The sequence below is a fragment of the Haplochromis burtoni genome, unplaced genomic scaffold (genome assembly GCF_018398535.1).
Source record: "Haplochromis burtoni strain Fernald_Lab_line unplaced genomic scaffold, NCSU_Asbu1 Contig_24, whole genome shotgun sequence".
Classification (NCBI taxonomy): domain Eukaryota; kingdom Metazoa; phylum Chordata; class Actinopteri; order Cichliformes; family Cichlidae; genus Haplochromis; species Haplochromis burtoni.
The window spans coordinates 1705628-1719975 of record NW_024582385.1 but is presented as its reverse complement, the minus strand read 5'-3'; the positions used below and the strand labels follow the sequence as shown (position 1 = coordinate 1719975).

General features: G+C 43.5%; 1 protein-coding gene across 2 annotated transcripts in view; it reads left to right on the top strand.

Annotated features, from left to right (window-relative positions):
- The window catches only part of uvrag (UV radiation resistance associated gene), a 103775-nt gene extending 89649 nt beyond the window's left edge, over positions 1–14126 (top strand). Inside the window, exons 14-15 of one of the 2 annotated variants that reach the window (XM_005926785.3) lie at positions 1597–1688; positions 11770–14126. In XM_005926785.3, coding sequence (XP_005926847.1) covers positions 1597–1688; positions 11770–12628 — 951 coding nt within the window. In that variant the 3' untranslated portion in view covers positions 12629–14126. Of the gene's footprint in view, positions 1–1596; positions 1689–2913; positions 4050–11769 lie in introns of those variants that run through there. The other variant, XM_042218834.1, reaches the window with a different exon arrangement.
- The last annotated feature ends 222 nt before the right edge of the window (positions 14127–14348 follow it).

The window sequence follows — 14348 nt, the reverse complement described above, 5'->3', positions numbered from 1 at the left end:
CTTCCTGCTAACTTCTAACTCTGTTAGATGTAATAAATTCTGTTTTCATGGATGCCTGGATGTTAAACTTAATTGTTACACCTGGTAAAGCAGCAACACTGATCATTTTATTAAAGATGAAAGAATTTAGACAGTTTTTAACTCTCAGTGATGCTGCAGTGTTCGTTTGACTTTGGGACCTGAAACCAACGGAGTTTAGGACCCAGATTCCTCTGCGAGGCTCCTGACTACGGTAGCTGTAACGCTCCAACAATCCATCAAGCGTGCGGCTTCGTAGCTTAGCAAAGTCGTGCTAAAACATTTTTGACAGAGTTTTGAGCACCATGTAGCACAGAAAATCGGTTTGAGGTCAGTAAGCACGACCAGAATTCATACATGAGGCGCACTGATGATTTTTGAGAAAATTACAGGATTTTTAGTGCAGACAATAGGGCACTCTTTAATTGTGCTTTGTAACCACAATCACTTCGCACACTTCATTTAAGAGAGCCCCACAAAAGCACCGGATTGTGAAACCTAAATGTTGGGTGTGGCTACTGTGCCACTACAACAAAATTTACCACAAGAAAAAAAAAGCTTGTATGGATGTGTCTGAAGGCCTGCTGACGACCTTGAAAACATCTGTCTCTTCTTTTACTAAACAGGTAAATCTAATCTTTGACCTCAGAGGCCTCAACATTTATTTCTCCTTAATTCCTTTTTCAGTTAGGCCGCTTATCCATTAAGTGCTCGTATATCAACGAGCTGCATCTGAGTGCATCCTGAGTGAGTGGACTGTCATAGTCATGTGCGCTTCATCTCTTCACCACAGAAGTGTTTAAAAAAGAAATTTGAGTGGTTGCTGTGGCACCCAAGTGGAAACAAAACAGATGTAAGCCGATGTAGGCAGTGTGTATGTGATAGAGGGGCCTCTGAGATATAAGCTAGACGTGTGGCATGATGCTCCTCTGCTGTTCAGTGATATAGGTTAAATAAACTCCCCGGGACAACTGATGGCTTGCTGTGACATCACTCAACTGTTGGAGGAGATATTTCTGGCACGAGTGCTGGAGGTTCAAGGTGGCCTTGAAACGTTTTCTCTTTTTTTTTTAAATGTAAGATTTGATTGTATCATCATGAAATAAAGTGCTGTGGCTAAAAGGAGGGGACTGTTCAAGGCCAAATATAAAGTCAGAGAGAGAGAGAGATCATGGGAGAATGTAATGGGCTTTTTAATGTCCTGTCTTTGCCCCATTTCATCCAGATGTTTCAGTAACGTGTTTGCTGTTTCTTGCCACCCGCATCTCATCTCCTGTCTTTCCACACACTTTACATATTAGCGCACATGCCTGTTATCAGGGGAGACTGCCCACTCTGTGTCCAGATGAATAATAGTCTGAAGGGGAGAATAGTACTGTGTCATGGCGAAAGAATGCAGACTTCTTCTGTAGGTAATATTTCTATCTCCTGTAAACATGGAGACTGTGCACATGTGTCAGAGTTAAATGCGACGGTGCCGGCCCACCATACGCTACGTGTAAGGTTACGTGTGGCTCAGTACAACGTGGTAGGTTGTCAGGAGTTAATGACACAGCATGTGGCTCCCTTGTCTTGCAGCTGAGATACCAACATGGACTGACCACCCCAGACCTGCAGCAGACACTACCCAACCTGAAGAACTTCCTGGAACATGGGCTGATGGTGCGATGGTAAGAATGACGCAGACACTTTCTACAGTGGGTTCTAAAGATGATTCAGAAATTTGCTCTGTGTTTGCAAGAGACACATGCAGCTTCACATGCAAGCTGTGATTAGCTAGATTCAAAGTATAGGCCATGCTCCAAGTTAATAGTTTGTAAAGTTTACTAAGCAGGGCAAATGGACATGGACAGTCTCAAACACGCTAACTTTGGAGTTGACATTTTTGCTGGAGATCTGCTAACAACGCACACATTTCTAAACACACAAGCTGCCAATTTACATAAGTAATGACCAGCACGTTTTTCAAAAGCTGAACTATTAGAAAAAGGACAAAGTCTTCAGTCTGACACTTTTCAACACTCATTTACAAACACTTTTGTCCCTGTTAGTGATTTTAACCATGAAATGGGCTAAAGTAGGCTAATAGCACTGCTGCCAAAACAAACAGACTACTTTTGAATTAGTCAGCTACTCAGCAATAGTGCCATTCATGTTTTGTATCTTAAACCAGCGTCCTCAACCCCCCGGGCCATGGACCGGTATCGCTCCGCGAGTCGTTTGGTACTGGGCCGCAAGAGTTGACGCTCGGGTGTGACATTTATGGTTTTCAGGGTTTTTATCGTTAACTTAATTTCCCTGGCTCTTTTCCCGCATGTTATGAATAAATAGTCTTTTTTTTAATTTTTTTTTTTTTATTGGTACCGGTTTTATTTTGTTGTATTTATCCGCGACACCTTACAGGCCGGTCCGTGGCACAAAAATGGTTGGGGGCCGCTGCCTTAAACAACAGATTAATACAGATTAATACAGAATATACAGCGCAGTAGTCGGCACATTAGTAGGAAATGAAAATAAAGATCTGATGCAGCCATTCGTTGCGTTTGTCACAGACTGTTATTTACAAAAGACTTTGAAAGTGCTGCTAAAAGAATACTTTGTTTTAAGTTATGATGATGTAACGTCCCTGCACATCATCATTCCCCTACATCTTAAAAAAAAGGGGTGGGTAATGAGTTTTACAGCAGCTACTTTGTCCACTGGAATGCTTAGATCTCTGCTCCAGTCTTATGGCCTGTGAGTAACCCTTTACTAAAACCTGAGAGTTGGTCTCCATCAGACTTCAGCTCCACTTCCCTATAAAAGACAAAGCTGTCTTTGATCTCCTCTCCCAGGGTCAGCAAAGGGGAAAATGTGTATTACACACATTAATTGAATAATCTTTTGTTTTGAAAGGAAAGACGCCATGAAAAGCTCGAGCTCTCAACTCTGTCCCACTCCCAAAAAATCTTCACGGGAAGTGGAAGAGCCCAAAGACAGATGAGATGAAAGCGTGGGTCTGCTAACCCCGGAGCTGTGTGTGCGCGAGCGCATGGGAGGTTTTAAAGAAAGTGGAAGTCTTCTGCAGCGGTTTTCCACAGCCACGCTCTTGTGTGACAACAAGACCACAGTGACAGAGAGGAGTTGCTCTGTACTGACTCAGAAGCCATCAGCTGAGTGAAAGAAACTGCCGTTCCCATCATTTTGAGCAGCACTGAGCCACAAACACATGTTACAGATTTATCTGTCATTAGCACTGTCAGAAGATATAGAGCTTCAGCTATGTTGCCACAGCGATTAGACGGTTTGGCATTTGGAGAAAATACGTACAAACTAGATTGATGTTCACTTTCGTTTCTGTAGAGTAAATATGAAGCAGCCAGCAGCTGATTAGTTTATTTTAGCACAAAGACTGGAAGCGCACTCTGTCTGCCTACAGGCACCTCTGAAGACTAATAATTGATGGCGTGCCACAACACTAAGTCGTCTTTAAACCTCTCGTACATATTGAGCAAAACTATTTTAGTTACGTTTTGATATTTTGCCATTTAGCTACTCAATACAGCAGAGTACAACAGGAAATTGTAACAGATATTAGACATAAATATGTATATATTTAAATGAAACCTACAATGGTATGCTGTCCATGTTTATGTTCTGGGACTCAACTCCACTGGATTTATGTTGGTGTGGGTTCCCAGCCATGGTTATCTACGAGTTTCAGACACGAGTTTGATGCTGTTTCATCCGAGAAGCTTCTTCAGTTCAAAGACCAAACCAGAAACTCAGACATTTACACTGATCCAGATGAAACCATAGAGCCCTTTGTTGTGGTCTCACTCTTCACTTGCAGTCCCAAAACTGAGACAGTGGAGACGGTCAGAAAATGACTACAGCAAGACAGCGCCTTAGAAAACAGAATTAGCTTTACCCCCAATCACTGTCAGACCTCTGCCTTACAACCAAATATTTTAAATATTCAGTTTCAATTTTTCAATTCAATTTTATTTACACAGCACCAACTCACAACAACAGTCGCCTCAAGGAGCTTTATATTGTAAGGTAGACCCTACAATAATACATACAGAGAAAAACCCAACAATTGCATGACCCCCTATGAGCAGCACTTTGGTGACAGTGGGAAGGAAAAACTCCCTTTTAACAGGAAGAAACCTCCTGCAGAACCAGGCTCAGGGAGGGGCTGGGCCATCTGCTGTGATTGGTTGGGGAGAGAAGGAAGACAGGATAAAGACATGCTGTTGAAATACAATAAAGGTTTTTACAGACAAAAACATGGATGTGCCACAGGCTCCCCAGTGTCACCCACTGTGGCAAACCTTGTGGAAGTGGAAAGTGAGGCTCTTTGCTCTTTTGAAGGGACAGTACCTAACCACTGGTACAAATACGTTGATGACAAATCAAAACCCAAGAAATAGAATCCGTCACTGTTCACATCAACTCAGTAAATAGAAACATAAAATTCACCATACAAAGAATAATAGTTTGCCATTTCTGCACTGTGCTGTGTACACTGAGGAGAATGGAAACCTCAATGCTGAAGTTTATCGGAAGCCCACACACGCAGACCAGTATCGACTCTTTGACTCCCACCACCCTCTTGGAGTAATCAGGACTCTGCATCACCGGGCAGAAAACGTCCCCTCTGAGGCAGAAGGGAAAGAAAAGGAACGCATGTAAAGAAAGCTCTTTAAACATGTGGTTGTCCCAACTGGGCTTTCATCCAATCAGCAGAGATGCACAGTAAAGAAGGTCAGACACCAGCTAGGGTGAGCAGAATGGACAGATCAACATTGGGTCAGTCTTTTGAGGATGCCAATGTTCACATTTTGGACAGAGAAACCGAATAAAAGAAGTCTATTCTGTTTGTCTAACGTAGTGTTTGTGTTTGCATAGTTGAAGCTAGCACCTCTGGTGAACAGCGGGCTGTGAGGTCAGTTTAATGGTCAGAAACTGTCTCACAGTGGTGTCCCCTGAAACCTCTGCTGATAATGACCACACCCGTTTTCACACATTGCCTTATATGACAAGGAACATGATCAATAGTGGGTCAGGGACCCTCTTAAGCAGCAACTCCCATCAGGGCTTAAATACCTCGGACTCTCCACCGAGCTCTTAGAACTGAAGAAGCTTCTCAGATGGGAGCTGAAACGTCTTCGAGAAACCTGAAGAAGTCCACTTTAAGCTCCTTAGATTTCCATCTTTTTAGTTTATTAGTTTCTACTTTTTAGTTTCTTTCTTTGGATTTTCTGCCTCTGCTCTGACTTTCACAAATAGAAACCAGTCCCTGTGAGCACCACAGCCTCCTCTTCACATTGTGGAATGAATAAAAACAAATTGTAGGCCTCCCAAAAAAATCGTTCCTAAAACTAGATTCATTCTTTAATCGTTCCATTAGGTGTTCCACCTAAATTAAGCGCCCCCGGCTAAATAAATGGTTGCTTAAGTAACTTCTGTAACCTACTGTTACCCAAACCTGCGGTAAGTCACAGGAAAAATGAAAATCTTAAAACGGCAAAAAGCAGCTTAGTAACAAAGTGTAGTCATAAGACAAACGTTCCAGTATTTCACTGATGTAATGTTACTTGTATAACTTCTATAAATGGAACATTCCGTCTTTTTTGGATTCGCCCAGATGAAAGTCCGGCCTGACACAGGGCTCTGATGAAAGAATCCTCTGTAAAGTGGTGTGAATGAACAAATCTGTCAACTTCTGACTGCTGCTTGAAAAAAGAAACTATCCACCTTTATTGCTCCTTGATCTGAGGAAGAAGAGTACATGTATGTTTTCAACATTTTATTTGTTCATTTGTGTTACTTAATAAGTTGACCCACACATTTTGTCATAAAAGTACAGCTTTGTTGGGCGCACTGTTGCTTTCTGTCCGTGTCCGTTCCGGTTCTTCTTCCTGCCGGGTTTAAAAAGGCTGAATTCAGATGGAATGCCTGGAGCTGGGACTCGGCTTATGAAATATGGATGTTTTTAAGAGGCTACGTGACAGCTGCAGGTAATTTTGCTATATAGCCCGTGAGAGGCAGGCTAATCAGCTGCCTATCCTCCTCTTTGCCACCTTTTTCTTCCTTCCACACATCCAAACAAGAATGATGTGGTGAAGGCTATGACAGAGGGAACTGTTTCCAGAACAGATTTGGAAACATTTGCCTCCTACATATAGAAATAATTCATACCCACACCAAGGGTGCATTGTGGGTTCATCTTGGATATTTTATACAGACCGAATGGAAAAGCAGAAAGAATGCGTGTAAGAATCGAAAAGAGCGTATGTCATTTTTATACAGTGGGCTTCGTGATGCTCATCTGGGAAACTGCTGATCATATCTTAATAGATTTCCAAACAGTTCTCTCTCAGAAACACATCATAACATGTCAGAGTATATACAATGCAGCCCTGGTGAAAAATGAGCAGTATAGTTTTTTCTCCTCTAATCTCGCTGAAGGATGGGAAACAGTGGGGGAAATGGTGAATCTATTATCGAGAGGCGTATAGAGACAGCACCAGAAACCAGTTCTTTGTAAACTACGCAGTCTGTCGACATCAAAGCAAACACGTTCAACATGGTCCCATTTGCCGCTCCACATCCGCTGAGGGCCTGGCAGAAGTTCACAGGGTCCTAATCCCACTCCGGTGCCTGGAAGCAGGGCTACGTACACGTGTGTGGGGGGAGCAAGGTGTGGCAGGGCGCCTAGCCATGCACATTCAACGCCACAGCTGGTGGATGTGAATCTTCCCCAAACCCCACAGTGACTGAAGTTAGCAAAAGGATTTGTGTTGCATGAAGTACACCGAGGGTTGTAATATTTAGACAGCTGCGCTCCTGTCAGTGCAAAAAAAGGAAGAGAAATTCTTGAGTTATACACCTAAAATAAGCATTTGTAAGGGACGTTAAGCTTGACAGGTTCTCTGTGGAATTGCTGTATTTTTGATCATTTCCTTTTTCGTGTTCTCCAAGCATCCATTCCTCCTCATTTGGGAATACATTTTCTCTTTCTCTCACCTTTTTTTTAAAAGTTGTGATACCTTTTTGTTTTGGTTTTTTAATATCTTACATTCTGACAATATGTAAGATAAATATAAATACCCCTCCGCACACCGCGTGGTCGTCTGTGGCCCAGACACCTGAGTTTGACAGCCACTGACCCAACCCAGGCTTTCTATGCATCATAAGTGGGGTTTGTATACTGCTCGTCATAAATAGTAGAGAGTACTGATGTTTTGAGGGGACTGGATCACAGGAAGACGATAGCAACATGCATACTGCATATGCAGTATATCAGTGTTGCAGATTTTGTCTTTGTAATTTCTGTAGCACATCAGCACCATTGAGTAGTGCGAGGATGTTCTCAGCTTTTGTTCCACATGCTGTGCTGTGGTCAGTCTGTCTTCAAAGGCCAGACAGTCAAAAAGAGCCACTCTAATAAAGCAAAAAGAAAACTTAGCTTCCTCCATACCACGTATCAGGTTTTTAGTCATGTTTACTTTAGGGAAATCCCTGTGAAACGACTAAACCACATCAAACGCACAAGTCTTATCTGCTGTTGTTAGCTTTGGCCCAAAACCTGTGACGCCATAGCAGCATTTGGATATGATCGGGGGCGTGTTGTGAAGCCTGTCAGGGGATTAGACAGTAAGAAGGCTTGACTCACCAAATTCCTGAATCGCCTTGAAATGTGCCAGGTTTGACAACAGCAGTGGAAAGGAAGAGAGAAGGCAAAACGCTTAAGAGGGAAGGCAGCTATTTCTGGCTTGGCAAGTCAAGTTTTCGGCTTGATGATTTAGACAGAGGCCTGTTCGTAGCCTTTATAATGTGTAGTTTGTTTGAGGATGGGGCCCAGTGAGACTTAAATGTCTCCTGTAGGTGAGCAGCTTGTGCTAACTGTGGAGCTGCACAGCATACATTAGGGAGCAACAGGTCTTCTTCCAGTCAGCGTGAAATGTCAAGCTCCTCGTATGAGTCCAAGCTGCACAGAAAGTTTGAGACCTCAAGCCTATTACAGCATCTCATCTTCATAAGTGGTGTACACGTGGAGGCCAGTACTCTATATATACATACTATATATGTATATTGTGTCAAAAAAGAGGAAAAGATGGTGTCATTGGTGTTTATACTGTATGTAAAACAATAAGTTTGTATATACGTTCCAGCAATCAGAATCAGAATCAGAATACTTTATTAATCCCTGGGGGAAATGCATTCAGTTGGCAGGTTGCTGTGATCCTTCACGTGCTGCAGACTGCAGAGAATACTGTAAACAATGGAGTCAGAGCTGCATTATGTAATGACAGCACTTCTAAGTTACCACCAGCATCATCTTCACTATTATTGGAAAAAGCCCAAAAAAGTATGTGATCTGAAATATGTTTAAACAGAGGTAAAGGAGCTCCGAGGCGTGGAAGAATATCTGTGCGTCACCCGCGGTTAGTAACTCATCTCACGTTCTCTTACAAAACTGTTGAATTTCAGGTTAACTGTGGTCCTGATATTTTTATATAGTAACTCTAAATAGAAGTGCTATAAAGCAGAACTTTGGTTTACTGCACTGCAAAGGCAGTTTACTTCTTACCTGAGTACATCTTCATATACTACAGAATTAGAGATCAGTGTCTACTAACTAAACAGACAACAACACCCCATTCCTGAAAAAAAACCCCACTCATAATAAGCTCTGGATCTATTTAACAACACATAATTGTCCTGTGCTGCTTACTATAAGCACTTGGCATTATTTAAATACGACCACTTTGAGTTCCGGCTTTTCCAGACAGCTTTAGGAAGTGTTTTCATGGCATGATTAATCGACACATTCTCACTTATGGTCATAGACATTTAACCTAATTGCCAGTATTAAATAGCACGAAATAGCTGTAACAGTTAAATGTTTTACGAAAAAGAGAAATGTATTCCTGCTCGTAGGTTCTCTTGGCTGGCTTCCTCCCCGACACACCCAGTCTCCTCTGTTGCTAATACTCTGCCGCACGATTTGACACAAGTAATGACAGTAATAGGAGCCTAACCTTGAAACTGAGTGGAACAAAGTAACACGGTCCAAATACAAAACTCCTCATTCTGTAAAAGACTGTATGGTGACCGTGTGATTTTATGCCAGTGTCAATAATGCATTGTTCTCTGGCATAGATGAAATCGGAGCAGGCAGGTTAAATGGTGAGCCAGCTGGAGGGAGGAGTGGAAGAAAATAAGCGATACTAATTAAAGTCAGAGGCTTCTAATCAGCCGCTGCCGAACAGACATCAATCGGTCAAGCTAGAAAACATAGTAATCGTTTACTAGCTTGTTATAAATGATGCGCGGAAATCTTCCGATTTTTACTCCGTCTTCTTCAGTTTCCAAATGTGCATTACAATTCAGTCTGAACAACATTTTCCAATTACTTAAATGGAAAATGTCTTCTCACGGCATCTGTCTTTATGCGTTTCCACTGGTTCAGGTTTTGAATCTTTTTTTTTTTTTTGAACTGGCTTCCAAGGAGGCCATGATGGTTCCATTTGGAAAGTTACAGATAAGTGTTTGAGATGGCAAATCATTCAGCTTCTCGCTCTGTTCCTTCTTCTTATTGATCTTTCCAGAAAATTAGGTGGTAAAGAGCACATTGTTTCCAATTTGCCCAAATACGCTTTGCCTCAGGACCGACCATGTGCCTGTTGGAGGAGAGCAGTTGTAGCAGATGATGTGTTTTGGTTGACCTGTACTGCCAAGTAAAGCAGAGCCTAGCTCCTGTCGACCACACTTGGGAGGGACTCTTTCACTGGATAACGTCATTACCTCTTCCCTTTATTGTTTTTTAAACCTGGCCTTGTTTGACGATCCAACGTGTACATCTCTGCGTAAGCCTCCAATTAGCTTAAATGTGAGCCATGAGGGACAGTATCTCCAGGTTGTTACAATAAGCAGTTTCATACTGGAGCTTCAGACTGTGAATGTTTCTCATTTACTGCATCACAGGCACTTTGAAGTTTGACACGTTTCTCTTAAGACTAGACGAGCTTCTCCACTCTGCTTAGCGAGGTGTCCTGCCCGTGAACCCTGTCAGGACCACCCTGGCAGGGTGCCTGAGAGGGTCAGACCCAAGGTCCTTTTTACAAGCTGTCATGGGTTTGGTGGTGAAACTGTCCATCAGACTTTTGGGTAACGCACGTGTCAGCCAGTGCTGTCATTACTGATGTCAAATGTTACAAAGAAGACTTCCTCGGTGAGTGTCAGCAACAGGAAGGACGTCTGTTACGACTGCATGTCTGACTGATCAGAGATTTACCCTCGATTCACAGGAAGGTCCTGCTTCAGCTTTAACCCCGGCTGTTCTGCACCAGAACGGTCATTTTTAGCAGAGTATACGTGGCCTTGGCTATCGGAAGAAGCGGCGAGGCGCCTGTTTAAATAGATTTATGGCTCCAGTTCATGGGCGGGGCGATCCGAAGACTGTTATCTGCGATGGAAGAAAATGTCTGACATACTTGGGTCGGCGCCTGCTGCTTTTCCCAGCAAGCAGAAGTTGAATGTATAGTGCTCTCACAGACTGCACAAATGTTTTCTGAATGGTGTGAGGGGAAGTGACCTACAAAGAGCTGCAGCTGCTGCTCTCCTGGACCAGGGGAAAGACTTCTTAGGATACTTTCTTCTGTTGGCTGCAGAATTGATCTTTGATCTGTTGCAAATACGAACAATATGTTATAACAGATTTTAACAAACTGTGTCAGTGTAAAACCGTCTTTTGACGTTGAAAAATACTGTTTGTTATTAAAGAGGAGCAATGATAAAAGTTCAGCACTGAAAGTTGTGGTGTCATTTGATTCTTCCATAACTCTATGCTTTACTTGTGGCATTAGATTGCTCACTTCATCATCAGGTCCGCTCTGCTCTGGGAGATTGCACTGGCCGTTGTTGAATTGACCTGGCTGCATATATGTTAACAAAATTGTGTGTTTTTAGTTGATGGCCTGCAGACGCTTTCATTGACAATATCACATTTATGCAACAGCCTCTTCACTCTAAAATATCCTGCTTATGATAAATGTGGTCAGAGGTTTACAGCACATACAGTCACGGTCATTCTTTTTCCAACAGACTCTGCTTGTAAAAATAGGCTGCAATTTTTCAACGAGGTCAGGCCCTTCCACAAGCTTAATGTTGGCCTCATTCACTTATCTGAAGGTGACAGTTTCTTCCAGAGCATAGAAAAGTGGAGACACATCCAATTAACATGTACTTGCATGCAGTTATTTGATCTAATGATCTTGGAATCAGCAGTTGTTTAGAAAAAGAGACCTTTTCAACTTGTGCAAGTCATTCATTCTTAGATCTCCTGATATTGGTCAATCCACGTGCTGTCAAACAAATCCCTTTGATGCTTGCTGGCAAAGAGAAACTGCAAATCAATCATGTTCACTAAAAACAGGTTGAGAGGTCTTGGTATTGGTTAAATTAGCTTTGGTTAAATGTTTGAACCTTCAGCACAAGTGCTAAAAAGATTTAAGTGTGTGTGTAGGCCTGTGTACTTTTGACCGTGTGGATCAGAGAAAATGAATCCAAACTCAAGCAGTTGTTGTCATTAAAGGTGTACAGTGTACAATTATTCAGACCAATGATGAGTGCATGTAAACCTCTGAGCACAGCTCTATATTTCATCTTAAACATGGTGCCGTTATATAGAGAGGCACTTTGTTATTGTAGCTTTTTAAATGTCTTTGCTTATTCGATATCTCTCTTTTCTCCTTACAGTGACCGACATCATGTCTCCAGCTCCATCCCAGTGCCCACCAAGTCTCAGCTCGGTGTGTCTGCAGCTTCCGAGCTGGCCTATCCCTGCCACACCAGCTCCCCAGACCGAGGCCTGAGGAACAGAGCGAGTTCAGAGGCTGAAGCAGAGCTTAAATACAAGCCAGCAACCCCTCCACCCAGCTACAATACAGCCATCAGTGAGGGAAAGTCCCAGGTTGGCCTGGCACCGCCTTTGCCTTCACCGTCGCCATCACCCACACACCTGTCATCCTCCCTTGATCCAAGCAAGGCCCCACTTGACCTCTCCACGAATACGGAAACCATTGTGGAGGAAGAGCAGAAGGAAGAGAAGCAGGAGGCTAGAGGCACAGCGGTGGAGGCAGAAGGACGTGAAACTGCTGAAGGAGAGAGCGAACGGCATAAAGAGAACAAGAGTGATGAGATGGAGGAGAACCCGTCCAGCAGCTCAATGATACCAAACTCTTCTGCAGTGCAGGACACTGATGAAGAAACGATGCCCGCTGCCCAGCACCCAGGTGCTATGAATGGCTCTTTAGTATTAGAACAGGCGCCCATCAGCCTGATCCCAGAGCTGCGCTGCTCAGTGGAACAAGCTGAGGAGATCATGGGCACAGAGGCCACTGGTTTAGGTCTGGGGATGGGGTTGGGATTAGCAGATGAAGCCCGGCTGGATGACTACCGTTGCATCCCCGTAGACCATGCCGTAGCTGTGGAGTGTGACGAACAAGTGCTGGGAGAGCTGGACATGGCTGGCTTCGAGGAGTTTTCCAGGCGAATCTATGCACTGAATGAGAACATGTCCAGTTTTCGTCGGCCACGCAAGAACTCTGAGAAGTAAGGCTGAGGACCCGAGGAGAGACGAAGGCAGGAAACTTGCACAGATGCTTTTGGAGAAAATGCGAGGCTGGGCATGCGAGACGTGGAGGACGTGTGTGGCGCTCGCTCCTTAACCATAGCATAAAAACATTGTAGGAGCTCTTCTGGAAAAACAACCAATTTGCACTTATTGTAAACATTTCCATAATAAACATTTAAATAAGAAGCAGTTGAAAGTGCAAGTACTGGGACAAGCACTGCTCTTACTGTTCATGCAAACTTTAATATATTTTACAAACAGATTGAAAGCAGTTTTAAGACCTTTTAGATTCACAGAAGGATTTAGCCTCAGCTTAAGTAATCCCCCCTCTGTTGTTCCAGTAAACGGGACCATTACAGTAAAATAACGCTCAGTCTTGACCTTGCCTCCTTTTAGATCCACAGCCAGAGTGCAGCTCAGTACCTCCACAGCTCCCTCCTGATCACTCTGCTAGTCTTTTGAATTAGTGCGGTTTTTCCTTTTGAGAGTCGGATGTCCCAGTAATTCCACCTTTGACTGTACAAGCAAATGTTAAAATGCTTCCCGAGCCTTCATTCAGGGTGTATGACAGTGGGCGCTTGGAAGTAAGTGTGTGAGTGTGCACACACCTCACATCAGCATGTCACCATAGTCACACAATCACAGTTGGAGTAATCCCACCAGTGACCCCAAGGACACGGCAGTATTCTGCTACCACAGAGCGAGGTGGGAGCTGGAACCCGTAGCCCAGTCAGAGACTTGTTAACTGTGACACGCTGCATCTCCTCGGCTTCGACAGGCTGACCCACTCGTCCTTCTCCTCACGGGCTCGAGTTTCTCCTTCAGGTCTCAAATGAGGATCTTAAGAGTGGCAGGTCGAAGCGCTCAGATCTTGGCAGGGATACGGTGTCTGTTTTTTTTTCTCAGCTTTTACCTTTTAAGTTTATCGTCCCCCATCGGCATAAATTTAACGACATGTCCGCTGATTCTTACATTCAGTAGACCAAAACCTGTCACTGCGTGTCCGTCGTCTGTTGGAGTGTCACTCAGGCTCTCTTCTAACTGTCAACGAGTGTCTCAATCCCACCGTCTGTGATTTAGCGTCTCCCTGCTCACAACGCTTTCTTGCACTGGTATTCAGTTTTTGCATTATTTATGTCTCAGCAACTGTGTGTGTGAAGAAATCAATATTTAGTTTGAATTCACTCATGAATGTTGTCAAATGTAGTAGACTGATGTCATAACCAGTATCCGGGTCCAGACTTGGACAGCTGCTTTGCACCGCTGGCCTTGATGAAGATGGACTTTCCACTGGCGGCGCACGTCGTGTTCCCGATGCAGTACCGTGTTTGCTGATTGTTGGGATTTATTGTATTTAAAACTAAAAGGTGAAGCATATTAGATCATTTCCATAACCACACAGTTCATTAAGTGACCATGTACATATACTTTTGTATGGAGATTTTTGGGGGCGTTATTAAAGACTTGCGGTCCAATGGCATGGGTGTATGTATCCCATTTAGGAGTCGTCTGTTTGCATTTGTTTGGAATGTTTCCTATCAAAAGTAGAAACGCCAGTAATTCTGTCTCAAGCATCTCATTCGCACACAGAAGCATTCACACTTCAATGGAAGTGTTTGGGGAAACTGGAGCCACCAACTTTCCAGTTGCACAACTGCCCTGAGCTAACATGGGAATGCTAAGAGATTCCAAAGATTGTCCA